The sequence below is a fragment of the Ammodytes marinus genome (assembly GCF_949987685.1).
Source record: "Ammodytes marinus genome assembly, chromosome: 16".
NCBI classification, from domain to species: domain Eukaryota; kingdom Metazoa; phylum Chordata; class Actinopteri; order Uranoscopiformes; family Ammodytidae; genus Ammodytes; species Ammodytes marinus.
In genome coordinates this window covers 2,649,040-2,662,018 of record NC_137220.1, presented here as the reverse complement: position 1 = coordinate 2,662,018, position 12,979 = coordinate 2,649,040, and the positions used below count along the sequence as shown (strand labels likewise).

The window sequence follows — 12,979 nt, the reverse complement described above, 5'->3', positions numbered from 1 at the left end:
TTTTGTGATTGGTATTTTACAGATTCTTTTTGTTCAAACATTGTTCTATTCTAGTCAACCACTCAAAAGACTTCCGAACATATAACTATCTATGATATAACCCCTATTAAAAAAGCCCGGTAGTAGAATCCATTTCCGTAAACAAACCAATCAAACCTGGATGAGGTAAAGCGCATGCGCGGTTGGTATGCTGACTTCTTGTAGATCTACTGTTTTAAGCTAAACCGAGTTAGCACCAAAAGTCAGCTGATACATTCACATGACAACCTCCTTTTTCTAGTTTCAGTAAAGTCCCGTAACATCGCCGGTGCTGTGATAAATATTACCGACTGAGTTCACCATGTTAGCGCTAGTTTAGGAGCCAAACGGACAAGTTTAATGGCTGGTGATCATCGGAGGTTTCATAAGGAGATAACAATGTTAAACAGCCATAAGGCTTAACAGGGCATTGTTGGTAAGTTGTTTTTCTGTCTTAAATCGCCAGCTGTTGTCTTACATTTGTATATTAGCCTGTGTAGGCTAAGTGACACTTACTTCTTTTGTTCTGTTGTGTTAGCCGAAAGTAGTGTGTGCAGGGGCGGCCTTAACGATATGGGGGCCCGTTTCAAGACCTAGTGTGGGGCCCATCACTTTTTTTTTTTTTTTTTTTTTTTTCAATAAATAATGCTTGTGCATGCTCCCCGCGAAAATAATAAAGATTGTGGGATCCAGTTGGTTCATAGACGGTTTATGAGATAAACTTCATCCAACATCTAGATTTTAGTTTTTTAATGAGCTTGCATGTTACACAAAAAATAATTGATTTAATATATTCATGATGATATTGTGACTGTATTAACATAGAATGTAAAAGATAACTATAAATATATAGTATTCTCAAATGTGTTTTTCTCTCCAATAGATTTGTTATCTGACTAAACATCCTTCAGAATGACTCCGGAGGGGAAGAAGCTGCTGAACATAGTCGTTTTGGGCTTTGCCTTTATGTTCTTGTTCACTGCGTTTACAACATGCGGAAATATAGAGGTAGGTTACACATTTTACATTGATCTACACACACACACACACACACACACACACGGACACACACACACACGGACACACACACACACACACACACACACACACACACACACACACATTAGTCCTAACTCCTAAACAATCCCTCTTTCTTTCTTTCTTTCTTTCTTTCTTTCTTTCTTTCTTTCTTTCTTTCTTTCTTTCTTTCTTTCTTTCTTTCTTTCTTTCTTTCTTTCTACAGCAAACCGTTTTAAAGAGCTTCAACAGCACGGAGTTCCATGGGAGCGGATACACAAGGTAAACTACTGGTAACTCAAAGCTCCTACGAGGAACTGGCTTCTGCTTTAATCAAATCACTCACAAATCCCTGAGGGGTGAAGGCTACTGCGACGCAAACTCAACAGAGCCTGGCTGGAATGACAAACTCTGTTGTCTGTTATTTCCCTCACTAACTATCTTTTACTACTGCTATCGGTGTATGAGTGTGTGTATGAATGGGTGAATGTGGTAAGATATGTAAAGCGCTTTGGGGCTGAGAAAATCGGCAAGAAGGCGCTATATAAGTCAAGTCCATTTACCATTTACCATTTAACTAACCGTCCTATCATTCCCTTGCAGCATGGCCATCATCTACGGAGTTTTCTCTGCTTCAAACCTCATCGCTCCGTCGGTGGTGACTGTGATTGGGCCGCAGCTATCCATGTTCACCAGTGGACTATTGTACAGGTAAAACACACGCAGACATCATAGATTTAAAGTCACACCCTGCGTTCCAATTCCCATACTTCCCTACTATTTAGTATGCCAAAAAAAGATTTAGGATGTCCCAATAGATAGATAGATAGATAGATAGATAGATAGATAGATAGATAGATAGATAGATAAATACTTTATTGATCCCCGGAGGAGAAATTCAGGTGTCCAGCAGCAGATAAAAACACATCCATCCATCATACAAGCATTAATAATTACAATTACATAGACCTAAACAATACTAAAATACTAAAAAACTAAAATACTAAAAACTACCACCAATGGTACTGAAGTGCACATGCATTATTTTAGAGTCCTGTTGTATAGTCTGATGGCAGAAGGAACGAAAGATCTCTTAAAACGTTCCGTTCTGCAGCGCAGAGAGAGCAGCCTGTTGCTACGGTTGCTCCTCTGAGCAGCCATAGTGTCATGCAGTGGGTGTCTGGGGTTACTCAGGATGCCCTGCATGAGAGCCCTCACATGCATAGCAATTGTAGTATAGTATGCTGGAAATGCCCCACTAACTCCAATAGCCTTTTGGAGTATTCGTCTTTATTCTTGACATTTTTCAACATAATGAAAAAAAAAAATCTTCCTTATCTGATTTTTTTTCTCTCCCCTGTGGCCCTTAAACTCTTCTGTACTTTAGTATGTAGTGTAGGAAAGAGAAAGAGTATGTGATTTGGAACGCAGGGATAGTTTTGACAAAGTTTTTATAACTTTATGTAGATGTTTTAAATTCAATGAAAAGGAAAATATATATTTTTTTATTTTTTTATTGAGTAACTGAGACAACTCCTGTTTCATCCTTTTTTATGCCAAATTTTAGCATCTTTTTTTTTTTTGTAATTAATTTTTCTATTATAATTTAGTGTCTGACATTTCCCCAACATACTGTATATCGTAGCTACTGGGTGTGCTCACCATCTTAACTTGAGTGATAGATTTGTCCATTTCAAAAGTACACACATACAGACACGATGAAAAAAGAAAAAATGCAATTAAAGATAACTATGAACAGTAAAGTGTAGTATTTTCTCAACAACATCACAAATGATCTTTGAAAACAAAAGGTCAGGCCTATAGGGTTTTACATAGAGAATCACATTTCCAGGTAAATTGCTCAAATTTCTCATTGACAAATGCTTGTTTTGTGTAGCGGCTACATCGCTATGTTCATCTACCCGTACACATGGAGTTTCTACACAATGTCTGTGTTGGTTGGGATAGCTGCAGCAGGTAAAGAGATGTCTGTCTGTCTGTCTGTCTATCTATCTATCTATCTATCTATCTATCTATCTATCTATCTATCTATCTATCTATCTATCTATCTATCTATCTATCTATCTATCTATCTATCTCTCTCTCTCTCTCTCTCTCTCTCTCTCTCTCTCTCTCTCTCTCTCTCTCTCTCTCTCTCTCTCTCTCTCTCTCTCTCTCTCTCTCTCTCTCTCTCTCTCTCTCTCTCTCTCTCTCTCTCTCTCTCTCTCTCTCTCTCTCTCTCTCTCTCTCTCTCTCTCTCTCTCTCTCTCTCTCTCTCTCTCTCTCTCTCTCTCTCTCTCTCTCTCTCTCTCTCTCTCTCTCTCCATCCATCCATCCATCCATCCAATCAATAAATCCTCTAGTTTCTAATCTTATGTCTCTGTGTGTCAGTCTTGTGGACGGCTCAGGGTAATGTTCTGGCCATCAACTCCACTGATAACACCATCGGGAGGAACAGCGGCATATTCTGGGCCCTGCTGCAGTTGAAGTGAGATTTATATATTATTATTTTTTTGGTTCATGTCTGACCTGTGAAAATCAAACTGTCACCTTTTTAGTTTCTGAAATAAAACCCAGTGGCATTGTTTGTTTTTAAATGTCCTATTTCTATTCATTCGCTTTTATAATGTATTTTAATCTTGCCCCCTGTAAAGCACTTTGAATGGCTTTGTGTTTGAATTGTGCTATAGAAATAAACTTGCCTTGCCTTGCCTTGCTGGCATGTGACTTTATGAACTAAGTTGCTTTAGTTAACCAAACTACATTTCATTACATTACATTTTATTTAGCTGACGTTTTTATCCAAACGGACTTCCATTAAGTGCATTCAACCATGAAGGTACAAACTCAGAATCCAACAAGTTCTATAGCTTCAAATAAACCAAACTACAAAGTGCCACAAGTAAGTGCTACATGGAGATGTAACAAGCGCATTTTTTTTATTTTTTTTTCCTACATTTCTCCTGAGGGCATCAACCTACTGTGAACTCACATAGTAGTTTGCAAAGAGACGCTGAAAAAGTAGCTTCCCCAAAAACTGCGCATGTCAAACGGTATATAGAAATATAGAGTGGATCGGTGCATTTGCATTTTGGAGTTGGAGTTTTACTTACAGCTGTGTTGTTTGGTTTACATCTAAACTTTCTGTCTCTGCAGTTTGTTATTTGGAAATCTCTACATCTACCTCGCCTGGCACGGACACGTTCACATAACAGGTAGAGTCCATGAGCCAGGGCCCCAAATTTGGGCCATCGGTATCATCGGGGGGGGCTGGCTGCACAAGTCTAATTTAAGGCTCGTAATCACCTCTCACAAATCAATAGTATGGATATATTATACATTTTCTGAATCATCAGAGTGCCTTGAGTAATGAAGTTGTTGAGTGTTGTGTCCCTGGTGTTCTTTCATGCCACAGGGATAAAATAAATCATACAGTTTAGGCGGAAATTGTGAGAAAATGTGTGTTTTTCGAATGTCCCTTTTCGAAATTTGCCTTTTATATGTTTGCGTTAAGCGTTATTTACACTGAAAGTAGAAACTCTTTCAAAGAAGTCATGTGTGAGCTCTGTGTTTGTCGGACAGATTCAGTACTGGGCTTAAATGAAAGCCTTAAACGCTCCCCTTTCCAGTGATACCAACCAAGCACCATATTATAGAATATCCACAATATTCCTACTATGAGCCTGGATTCCAAAAACGGAATTTATCTTAGGCGGTAAGTAACTTCACGAGCTGAAAAAGGATTCCACAATTAGAAGGGGCGGCAGTGGCAAAGTGTGTAGGGCGGTCGTCCACTGGGTTACAGGGTCGGTGGTTCAATCCCCCGTCTCCCCGCCACATGTCCAAGTGTCCCTGGGCAAAGAGACACTGAACCCCACATTGCTCCCGATGGTTCAGAGAGCGCCTTGCATGGCAGCTACTGTTATCGGTGTATGAGTGAGTGTGTGAATAGGTGAATGTGATAGATAGATAGATAGATAGATAGCTTTATTGTCATATGCACCGTTACAGCACAATGAAATTTGCCTTTTCAGTACACACCTCTCCAAGACAGGAGATAGTGTAACTGCAGGGTCGCAGCAGTGCCGCGCCCCTCTTAAGAAATGTAAAACGCTTTGGGGCTGAGAAAATCGGCTAAAAAGCGCTATATAAGTCAAGTCCAATTACCATTTATGCCTTGTCAAAAAACAATGACAGCATTTGTCCCCCCGATGATACCGGCGCTCATGGACTAGTAGGAAGAGAAGCTGTACATACAATTATTTTTTTTTTTTTTTTAGTTTTCTTTTTTTCCACATATTCATCCGTGCCCCCCCCTGCCATAACTCCTTTGAAAACCACTGACTTAGGCAATTATGCTATTAGGGCTAACGAAAATTTGATTTAGAGTAGAGTAGATGTAGAATAGAGTAGAGTAGAGTAATACTAAATATGACTTTGGCAATTATGCTATGAGGCTAACGATGTGCCTGGTGTGTTGTGTGTCCCAGATAAAGACCGTCAGACTGTGTTCATCTCCCTCACTGTGGTCAGTGTTATCGGCTGCTTCCTCTTCCTTCTGATCCGTAAACCTGAAGCCGAGCCGACGCAGGCTGAAGAGTCCACAGAGAGCGGGCACACTGCAGGGTGAGTGAGTGTGTGTGTGTGTGTGTGTGTGTGTGTGTGTGTGTGTGTGTGTGTGTGTGTGTGTGTGTGTGTGTGTGTGTGTGTGTGTGTGTGTGTGTGTGTGTGTGTGTGTGTGTGTGGACAGTTATAAACTTAGTTAATAATTTGCTAAGTATTAAAGGTGCAGTGTGTAACCCCACCCCTTTAGAATAATAACAGAAGCTACAGTGGCCTTCAAGGACAAGAACAATTCTAAATTTTAAACAATGCACCTGATGACATTCCAACTATGACACTTTCAAGATGGCGGCACTAGGCCTTGGTCCAAAATATGCAGAAATATGGACATATATAAGACCCTTTCTAAGGGAAAAAATAATAATTAAAAAAAAATGTTCAGCTATTATGCACTAAATTAAATGTAGTTATGGATATTATAATTACTTTCTACAAAATCTGCTAGGAAATAAAACACAAAATTCTACACACTGCAGGTTTAACTTTTAGTTTTTCTCATGTAATGTGAAATTATTTATTATGAAGAGTTTTTTATAGGTTTTTATAGGTTGTGGGACAGAGTCGGTGATATCTAGCCTGGCTCCGCCCGCTTACCAACTTCCGCCCAAATTTAATTTTCCCTTCTGTAGTTCTGTACAAATGAAATGAAGTACGATGGTCTGGTAGCACCAGGCTAAGTGATATCAGTGTGTTGATGTTTCCCTCAGATCTCCTAACCCGGGGGTCGGCTCTCAGGCTCTGGATGCCTTTGGTGAGTTTGACTAGAAATAAATAACCTTCTTCTTCATGAGCTTATATAACAGTATCTCATGTGTGTTTGTTTACATCCACTAACTTTCCCCTTTTTATTCCACAGTCAAAGCTTGTAAAATGTTTGTGACCAAAGAGATGCTGCTGCTGAGCCTCTCCATCGGATACACAGGTGGGTGACGTGGTGAAAAGAAGTTTAGAATGGATAATATGGGGGCGTTCTGGTGGCGTAGTGGATAGAGCGCGTACCATATCGGCTCCGGCCTTCGTTGCAGTGGTCGCGGGTTCAAATCCGACCCGTGGACCATCCCCCCTCTCTCTCTGTCTCCCCATTTCAACTCTGTACTATCTAATAAAGCCTGAAAATGCAAAAAAAAAAAATCTTAAAAAAAAAGGTCAGAACATTTAAAAAAAAAAATAAGAAAGGCCAAATTTGGGACTGGACAGTGGACTCTTTCCCCTGCACTGCGTAAGATTGGTCCCCCTAGTGCCTCAGTGGCTATTTTGATTACGTCACTTTGTTTGATTTCTTTATTTTCAAGTTATTGTTTTATTGAGGACAACTCGCCCACTACACTAAGTATAAATAGATCAATGTTGAAAAAGCAGTGTTTAAGCAAAGACCAGTCTGAGTTGATGTTATTTCTCTGTCATGTCTGGAGTTGACGTTTCACAGCGGAGTATATAAGAACTGCCCATGTTTGTGTATTTTTTTTTTTTTTTTTTTAAGATATTTTTTTGGCATTTTTATGCTTTATTGATAGTGCAGAGAGACAGAGTTGAAATGGGGCAGAGAGGGGAGTGACATGCAGAGAACGACCGCGGGCTGGAATCGAACCTGGGTCCGCTGCTGGCCGAGGCCCATGGGGGGGGGGGACGCCCTACCAACTGAGCTAAGGGCGCCCCCTCTCAGATGTTTGTGTATTTTATCGATATTGTTTTAAGCTGTAAAGCACTTTGGTCAACTATGTTTTGTATTATTTTAAATGTGATATATAATTCAATGTGTACTTTAAATCCCTACTTCCCCGGTGTAAATATGAAGGTGTATTGAACTCTGAGATCCTATGTAGTATAAATGTGCAAAAAAAAATGTAATCGGATCATCCTAGCCTGAGAAAAGGCAGAAAGAGTGTTTTATGGTCTCACTGTCTAACCCTACATTTTCCTTCTTGTGACATCACAGTAAGGGTCAGGATTAACAGGACAGCTGGGCCAAGGGAAGACTTAGGGAAGACTGAGGAAAGAAAAACCTCATTCATTATATTATAATAGTGATTTTATAATGATAGAACGCTGGTTCCGTATGGGTGAAGTATTCCTTTAAGCTTGATATAAGTGAAGACCAGTGTGGGTTCATGGTTATTTCTCTGTCAGGTCTGGAGTTGACGTTTTACAGCGGAGTGTACGGGACGTGTATCGGAGCGATGACACGGTTTGGAACAGACGCAAAGAGTCTCATCGGGATCTCAGGAATCTGCATCGGCATCGGAGAAATCCTGGGTGAGTTTTCTGTTGCAGTATTACCACGTGTAAAAGAGCCAATAAGGGACCAGATGATTAATGGACATGTAATTTATTATAGATAGATAGATAGATAGATAGATAGATAGATAGATAGATGATAGATAGATAGATACTAGATAGATAGATAGATAGATAGATAGATAGATAGATAGATAGATAGATACTAGATAGATAGATAGATAGATAGATAGATAGATAGATGATAGATAGATAGATACTAGATAGATAGATAGATAGATAGATAGATAGATAGATAGATAGATAGATAGATAGATACTAGATAGATAGATAGATACTATATATATATAGATAGATAGATAGATAGATAGATAGATAGATAGATAGATAGATAGATAGATACTATATATATATAGATAGATAGATAGATAGATAGATACTATAGATACTATAGATAGATAGATAGATAGATAGACAGATAGATAGACAGATAGATAGATAGATAAGAGCCAATAAGGGACCAGATGATTAATGGACAGGTCATTTATTATAGATAGATAGATAGATAGATAGATAGATAGATAGATAGATAGATAGATAGATAGATAGAAGAAGAAATGTTGTCTTGTCTCATCGCTCGCCTGGCAAATACTGTTAGTTGACTCCAACACGTGGTAAAGAGAGTGAGACCGAATGGCCACTACACCATGTTTATCAGGTTGTAACTTTGTTTATCCTGCAAAAAAAGAGTAGTTAGAACAACTACAAAACTCATGCACAAACTTTGGATGTGGCTGCAGCTTGTTGGATGCCCAAATAACATTACCAGTACTAATACAATATACATCTGGTTGTTTAAACACACCGATCATCTGTGTGTCACGAGCATAGACTGTACTGTATATAAGGTCATGAGTCAGTAACTCATTTCCCCTGTGTGTCTCTCTTTCTGTCTCTCTCTGTCCCTCTGTATCTCGCTGCATCTCTTTCTCTCTCTCTCTCTCTCTCTCTCTGTCTCTGTCTCTCTGTTTCTCTGTCTGTCTGTCTGTCTGTCTGTCTGTCTCTGTCTGTCTTTCTCTCTCTGTCTGTCTGTCTGTCTCTCTCTCCTTTTCTGTCTGTCTTTCTCTCTCAATTCAATTCAATTCAAAAAGGGCTTTATTGGCATGAACGTTTTAAAAAACAACATTGCCAAAGCAAAGCATCAAATATATTTCAATAAGTCCAAATATTCAAACAATACACAATATGGACGATATATACATTATGAACATTATTAGTTATATACAGTGTGTGTGCTCTCTCTCTCTCTCTCTCTCTCTCTCTCTCTCTCTCTCTCTCTCTCTCTCTCTCTGTCTCTCTCTCTCTCTCTCTCTCTCTCTCTGTCTCTGTCTCTGTCTCTGTCTCTGTCTCTGTCTCCATCCAGGAGGGGGAGTGTTTGGGATGATGAATAAGTGCACTGGCTTTGGTAGGAACCCCGTTGTGCTGCTGGGTCTGATCATTCACTACGTGGCTTTCTACCTGATCTTCCTCAACATAGCCAGTGATGCTCCAATCGCCCCAGAGGAGGGGACAGACTTACAGGCTTACATCAGCCCCAGGTACAGACAGACAGACAGACAGACAGACAGACAGACAGACAATGGATATATTATATGAGATAAATACACACAGTGCGGTGGTTGGATCCCCCGTCTCCCCGCCACATGTCCAAGTGTCCCTGGGCAAAGAGACACTGAACCCTAAATGTCTCCTGATAGTTAGCTTGCACCCTGCGTGGTAGCTGCTGCTGCTGCTATCGGTGTGTGAATGTGTGCTCCAGTTGTAAGTCACGTTGGGTAAAAGCGTCTGTATTGACATAAATTACATGTACATGATTGGATATGTGACTGACTCAGGAGTATTTCTACCAGGCTATGAATTAAATTCAATAAAGGATGTTAAAATGAATCTGAAATTTAGGAGTCAAAAGTCTTGTAACCTGTCTGTCTGTCTGTCTGTCTGTCTGTCTGTCTGTGTCTGTCTGTGTCTTAGTCTGGGCGTGGCATTGCTCTGTAGCTTCCTCCTGGGTCTGGGAGACAGCTGCTTCAACACTCAGCTGCTCAGCATCGTGGGATTCATGTTCAGAGACAACAGTGCGCCAGCGTTCGCCAACTTCTTTTTCATACAGGTCAGTTAAAGCTCCTATGAGGAACTTTTCAATGTTTCTGAAACACACACATTTTTCATCTGATGATTTTGTGTTTTGGACAGTTGGTCAGACAAAAACAAAAACTATGTATTTACTTTGTGTGCACTGAAAAAACAATCTTGTGTTAATAATACACAGCCTAGTCAAATGGAATGTAAACAAATGGTATGTTTAAAAATAAAATAAAAAAAGGGGGCCAAAGGGTAGCTAGCACCATGCACGTTTACAGAGTCTGGGCTGTGTATTAACACCAGATCATTTAATAATAATAATTGATAGGTTTTATATATCACTTTTCTGGAGGTCAGTCAAAGACGCTTAAATCATTGCGGCGCTCCGGTGGTGTAGTGGATAGAGCGCTTACCACATTGGCTCCGGCCTTCGTTGCAGTGGTCGCAGGTTCAAATCCGACTTGTTGACCTTTACTGCAGGTCATTCCCCCCCCCCCCCCCTCTCTCTCTCTGCCCAATTCAACTCTGTACTGTCTAGTAAAGCTTGAAAATGCCAAAAAATAATCTTTAAAAAAATAAAAGACGCTTAAATCACTAGGCACATGCCAGTGATACGGGCAGGTCCGTTATAATTGCGGAACCTCTTTAACGATTGTTTTGTCACCCCCAGTCCATCATGGCGGCCATTGCCTTCTTCTACAGTAACTACCTGCTGCTCCACTGGCAGCTGCTCATCCTGGTGGTGGCTGGATTCCTGGGAACCATCACTTTCTTCATGGCAGAGAAAATGGCCGAAACGAGGAGACAGTCTGACTACGACAGTATCTGATAGTGAGTCTGCTGAGGTATAAGGAAGAGATAGAAGGGTTTGGGAGATTATGAACACTTCCAATACCGACGCTATGATCTGATATGATGCCAAAAACACAACAAAACAGTGCTAAAAATGGGCCTTAAAGGGACACTGTGTAACATTTGAAGTAATATATTAGCTAAAATCAATATCCTCATTCATAAATATGTCCTCATTGGTGTAAAATCACCTCTGCCAATAATCTGAATTATCCTCCTGAGCGGAGAATTACAAATATTAATATATAATTTTGTACATTGAGAGGGTAAGTCTTATGGAGGAATCCATGTTTTTGGAATGTCATCAGGTGCATTGTTTAGAATTTAGAATTGTTCTTGTCCTTGAAGGCCACTGTAGCTTCTGTTATTATTCAAAAGGGGTGGGGTTACCCAGGGAGCAATGCATTCTAGAACTTTCTTGATGATGTCATATTACACACTGCCCCTTTAACAAAAAACTATATCTTAGATGCTGTAGTTCATTTTCTTCTTGTTCAAATGTCAAAATTCCTGAATTACAGTACATTATTGTAGTTAATTTATTGCTGTGTGACATGTTGAGGGTTGGGTTTACATACGTTTTTTTTAATGTACGCAATCAATCTCCAGGATATTAAGGGAAATGCATGTGTACTATGAAAGTGATTTTATACTTGAATGTAGTTCATTAAGAATGGCACCCAAACCTTTGCTTGCTCTGTTTTTATTATCAATAAAATAATATTTTGAAAATATACTTTTGTACTTTGCTTTATCATTCTGTTTTGTGATTGGTATTTTACAGATCATTTTTGTTCAAACATTGTTCTATTCTAGTCAACTGCTCAAAATACTTCTGAACATATAACCCTTAGTAATGTTAGGAATGAATCAAACAAACTGAAGTAGATAATAAAGGTTAGATTAACAACATTAAAATGGATGAATATAAAAAAATAAATTAACTATTCAAATTAATGAATTAATTAATTTGAAAAAAATTATAGATAAATTAGAAATAATTATTGAACTAATAAAATAGCTGTTTTCTTTCTGATCATTTTGTAAAAACCTCTATAAAATATAATAATAATAATTAAAAAAAATCATATCAGCTTGCCTGTTTCACGGTCCTTTTTTAGCTTTGTAGCTTTCGATTTTTTTCCACTTTTAATTCTTGGGGAATCATCTTGTGAATTGCATTTCTTTTAAATTAGCTCTGCTTAATGAACATTATTATTCTTATTTTAAATATATTGTGTATGAATTAATCGTTTTATTTTTTTTTCTGTCCAGCTGCTTTCACGGCCCATCCACAATTTGGATTATTCAGATACATTTACAGTAGATACTTTCCTACTGCTCTCACGCTGACACAAAACAAAATAAATACCAAAAGGCTACAAATACAAAGTTAACAAGTCAAACAAAACGCTGGCAGGACAAAATAAATATGTGTACAAATAGAAAATAAGCACATCATGCAAATATGTATTTCATATAAAAAGTATGGCGAATGTTTAGGTATTTTTCCCATTCCACGAACGCAGCATGATTGCTGGTTGTTGCCTGGTAACCAATGATTCCAACGTGGGTATCCGCGGAGGGAAAGTTTGGTCAAGGCAGAACGAATGCTACATGCTAACTCCGGCGAAAGCTTGGAAATAAAAGCATAACGGCGAACTCAAATGTGGAAATCTCATGATAGCTAGAACAGTATGCTGAAGAATAATACTAGTTATGTTTAATGTTTCTCTTATTATTGTTTTCATGTCATTGAAACACAGTTTCGCGTCAGAATTAATGTTTTTGTCTTCGATAAAGCTTTATTTTGAAGGGCGGTTGACTGTGTATCCAGGAAAAGCTGCGTAGCTTGAAGCCGCCGGTTGCTATGTTCTCTTGAACATCACATTCTACCTATCAACCTCCGATGATTTCCGCTCACTAACGTTAGAGAAAAGCCCCAAAGTGATGTTTTACATGTATATATTCGAACTTTCTCTTGTATATTTAACACGGGTGTTGTCACAAGCGGAATTTGTGACCTTAAAGATGGACGCAGCGGTGAGATATTGAAGTTTTAATGAGCTCGTAAATGTTAGCTTAATTTTAACTT

The 12,979-nt window shown here is 38.9% G+C and overlaps 1 protein-coding gene across 1 annotated transcript; it reads left to right on the top strand.

The window, feature by feature from the left end:
• Positions 1-316: 316 nt before the first annotated feature.
• On the top strand, positions 317-11,560 carry LOC307263167 (UNC93-like protein MFSD11). The gene is made up of 14 exons (XM_080044240.1): positions 317-454; positions 902-1,026; positions 1,262-1,317; positions 1,639-1,746; positions 2,933-3,012; positions 3,427-3,523; positions 4,192-4,250; positions 5,526-5,661; positions 6,366-6,409; positions 6,515-6,580; positions 7,786-7,911; positions 9,317-9,491; positions 9,925-10,060; positions 10,703-11,560. Exons 2-14 carry the CDS (start codon positions 931-933, stop codon positions 10,859-10,861), a joined length of 1,338 nt encoding a protein of 445 aa, XP_079900366.1. The 5' UTR covers positions 317-454; positions 902-930; the 3' UTR covers positions 10,862-11,560.
• Positions 11,561-12,979: the final 1,419 nt, after the last annotated feature.

What these genes read in the sequence shown, in the direction of transcription:
- LOC307263167 (XM_080044240.1), top strand. Translation starts at nt 931, where the DNA reads ATGACTCCGGAGGGGAAGAAGCTGCTGAACATAGTCGTTTTGGGCTTT. An exon ending in ACCAGTGGACTATTGTACAG is followed by an intron (nt 1,747 to 2,932) that starts GTAAAACACACG and finishes TGTTTTGTGTAG; the next exon opens with CGGCTACATCGCTATGTTCA. An exon ending in CGGCATCGGAGAAATCCTGG is followed by an intron (nt 7,912 to 9,316) that starts GTGAGTTTTCTG and finishes GTCTCCATCCAG; the next exon opens with GAGGGGGAGTGTTTGGGATG.